The sequence below is a fragment of the Portunus trituberculatus genome, chromosome 17 (assembly GCF_017591435.1).
Source record: "Portunus trituberculatus isolate SZX2019 chromosome 17, ASM1759143v1, whole genome shotgun sequence".
NCBI lineage: Eukaryota > Metazoa > Arthropoda > Malacostraca > Decapoda > Portunidae > Portunus > Portunus trituberculatus.
In genome coordinates this window covers 23,580,375-23,582,874 of record NC_059271.1, presented here as the reverse complement: position 1 = coordinate 23,582,874, position 2,500 = coordinate 23,580,375, and the positions used below count along the sequence as shown (strand labels likewise).

Here is a 2,500-nt window from a genome sequence, read left to right as displayed (position 1 = left end):
TGCAGAACTGAAGAGCAGAAAGTCTTATCTTATCTTCTTTCCGCCATGTTAAGTGATAGAACATGTATGAAAGTTTTCTCATGACATGCAGAGAGGGAACTTTTTTTCCTACAAGCTCATATTCTGGAGAAAATGTAAAGAACAAAAAGAACAGCGTTCTAGAATGGACTTTGCAGGGAAGTGAGGAAGTGAACGTGCTTTTGGAATGAAAACTAATTATTAAGAAATATTTTAACATCACCATATTCTCTGTATTAATTCTCTGAATTATGTGCTGAAATTTCTTGCGTTAACGAGAGATCAATAGCGCAAATTAAATTAGAGTACAAAAAAAAATGTGTTGTATTGATAAGAATTCATTGTCTAGTCGACGTCGTGAGTCTACAAGAAGAAAATTCCAGTGAACATCTTCAAAATCTTTATGAAAAAAGAAAAAAAATCAAGACGAAGAGGAAGACCATGTGGAGGAGGAGGATCGCTCCGAGGCACAAAAGCCGCTGTGCCTCCTGCATCCTTGCCTCAGCCTTAATAGGCTCCTTCGGGCCACAGCCAAGGGCCAAATTTGATGAAGCCAAGTACTTCCCGGAGGCGCCTGCCTGTGGCTCGCTGCAGCAACGATAAAAAAAAAAAAGGTAAATGTTGCGAACAGTGGAGATGAAAATATTATATCTGGTGGTTTAAAGAGCATATAATGTTCGGGCGATGATGTTTCTCGTCTTGGCGGCAGCGTCTGAGAACATTTCTTGGAAATTTGAAATAAGGAAGTTTGGTACAATTTTGAGTCGGAACACAATTCCCAAACACTTTTTTTATCACACCAATTATTGCCATTACGAAATAGAAACGCAATGAAGACCACATCACAGGCTCATCCCAAGTCCACTGGAGATCATGAGTAATATCAGGGACGCCACGCGGCTGAAAAGTACAACAACGGTAACCAGATGAGCTGAAAACGAGTAAACACACATGCGGCGCACAACATCTTTGCTACAATATATCCTCAGAATTATATTGAATGTTACAATTTATGATTTCGTATTAAAGGTAAGTAGGTATAATAATTATTGATCTCTAAATGTGGTCAGAGATTCACTGTAATCCCGTGTCTTCATCCTCCAGATAGAGCGGAAGGCCCCCCAGTGTGTGAACGTGCCTCCGGGAGGTGGTCGCCATGTTCTGTGACTTCATGTGGCGTTGGACTTTCTGTCCGATGGTCAACAGACAATGCTCGGTGTCAGATTGTCAATCAAACTCGCTTATGTCAATTGCGTCCTTGCCAGGATCTCAGACAACAACAGCTACCGATGCTCCCCACCAATCACCTGGCCACAAGGAAACACCACATCAGGGTGAGTAGATCATGAAACTATTTGGCCAAGAAAATTAAACTCTTGTCTGTTTACTCATGTAATGTTAAATAATGAGAAGGTGTACAGTTTATTTTCAGCTCATTTTTCATATTGTATTACATGCATATTACTGACCGTCAGAGAGATAGACCCAATTTTCTTAAATTTTCGTTTATCTCTAACCCTTCAACTTGCACTGGTTTTGTGGTTGGGTTTCTGTGATTACTATCTTATTTCTCAATTTGTACTGTTGCTTCAGCGGTGCTTGTAAACTCACCAAAGGCATCGAGTACTACACTCTTCCTTTCTAAGTGGAATGACAAAAAACATTACTATTCTAATTTACATATATTAAAATAACTATTTGTTCCATGTCAGAGAACTATCTGTTTGTACTGAATGCATAACATTAGATGATTGTCTCAAGGATGGAGACGTACATTCCCAGTGTTTGTACATTTTAGTTTAGCTCACCTTATTTCCTTGCAGTCCAGAATTAAAAGGCTGCTCTCAGACGGTACCGTATGTTTTCATCTTCTGAAGCACACGGCCTTTTCTTTTTCTTTTTTCTTTTGTTTCTTAAAAGTTGTCAAAACTCTTTCAATTAAGACATTTCAAAATATGTGCAAATATTTTGTTTATGACTTTTGGCACTTGGTCAAAAATATCTTCACCTTTTCTTTTCTTGTATCCAGATAGTCCATTACGATCACCTCTTATCTCGAAAGCTGATTCTTACCTTTCTTTATGTCAACCTCCATCTTTCTTTTTGTTGAAAGTTCGTCTACATTCGACGTATTTCTAAAATCAGTGACACAACTGTTCTTCTATCCTCCATACAACATACTTGGCTTATCCTTTACTAAAAATTTCAGCTGGAAATTTCATATCTATTATCTTATTAAAACAGCTTTTATAAAGTTTGGTACTTTTTTGTGTCATATTCAGCATTTTCTCCGTACAGATGCATAAATGCAAACGTAATATAAGTGCTTGCTCCGTTCATCTGTGGAGTACAGCTTTCATACAGGAGGTGATGGCTCCACTCACACAACCTTAGTAAACAGCATGGTGTTGAAGCTTTTCGCCTCATCAACTCTTCTGCTTTAAATGCCTCGAGTGTCTCATTCAGCCTGGATGTTGCATCT

At 38.5% G+C, this 2,500-nt stretch overlaps 1 protein-coding gene across 1 annotated transcript in view; it reads left to right on the top strand.

Moving 5' to 3' along the window:
* The window catches only part of LOC123505227 (CCN family member 2-like), a 103,454-nt gene that overhangs the window by 96,579 nt on the left and 4,375 nt on the right, over positions 1-2,500 (top strand). The window contains exon 7 of the mRNA XM_045256411.1: positions 1,123-1,352. Within this exon, the coding sequence (XP_045112346.1) occupies positions 1,123-1,352 (230 nt within the window). The remainder of the gene's footprint in view (positions 1-1,122; positions 1,353-2,500) is intronic.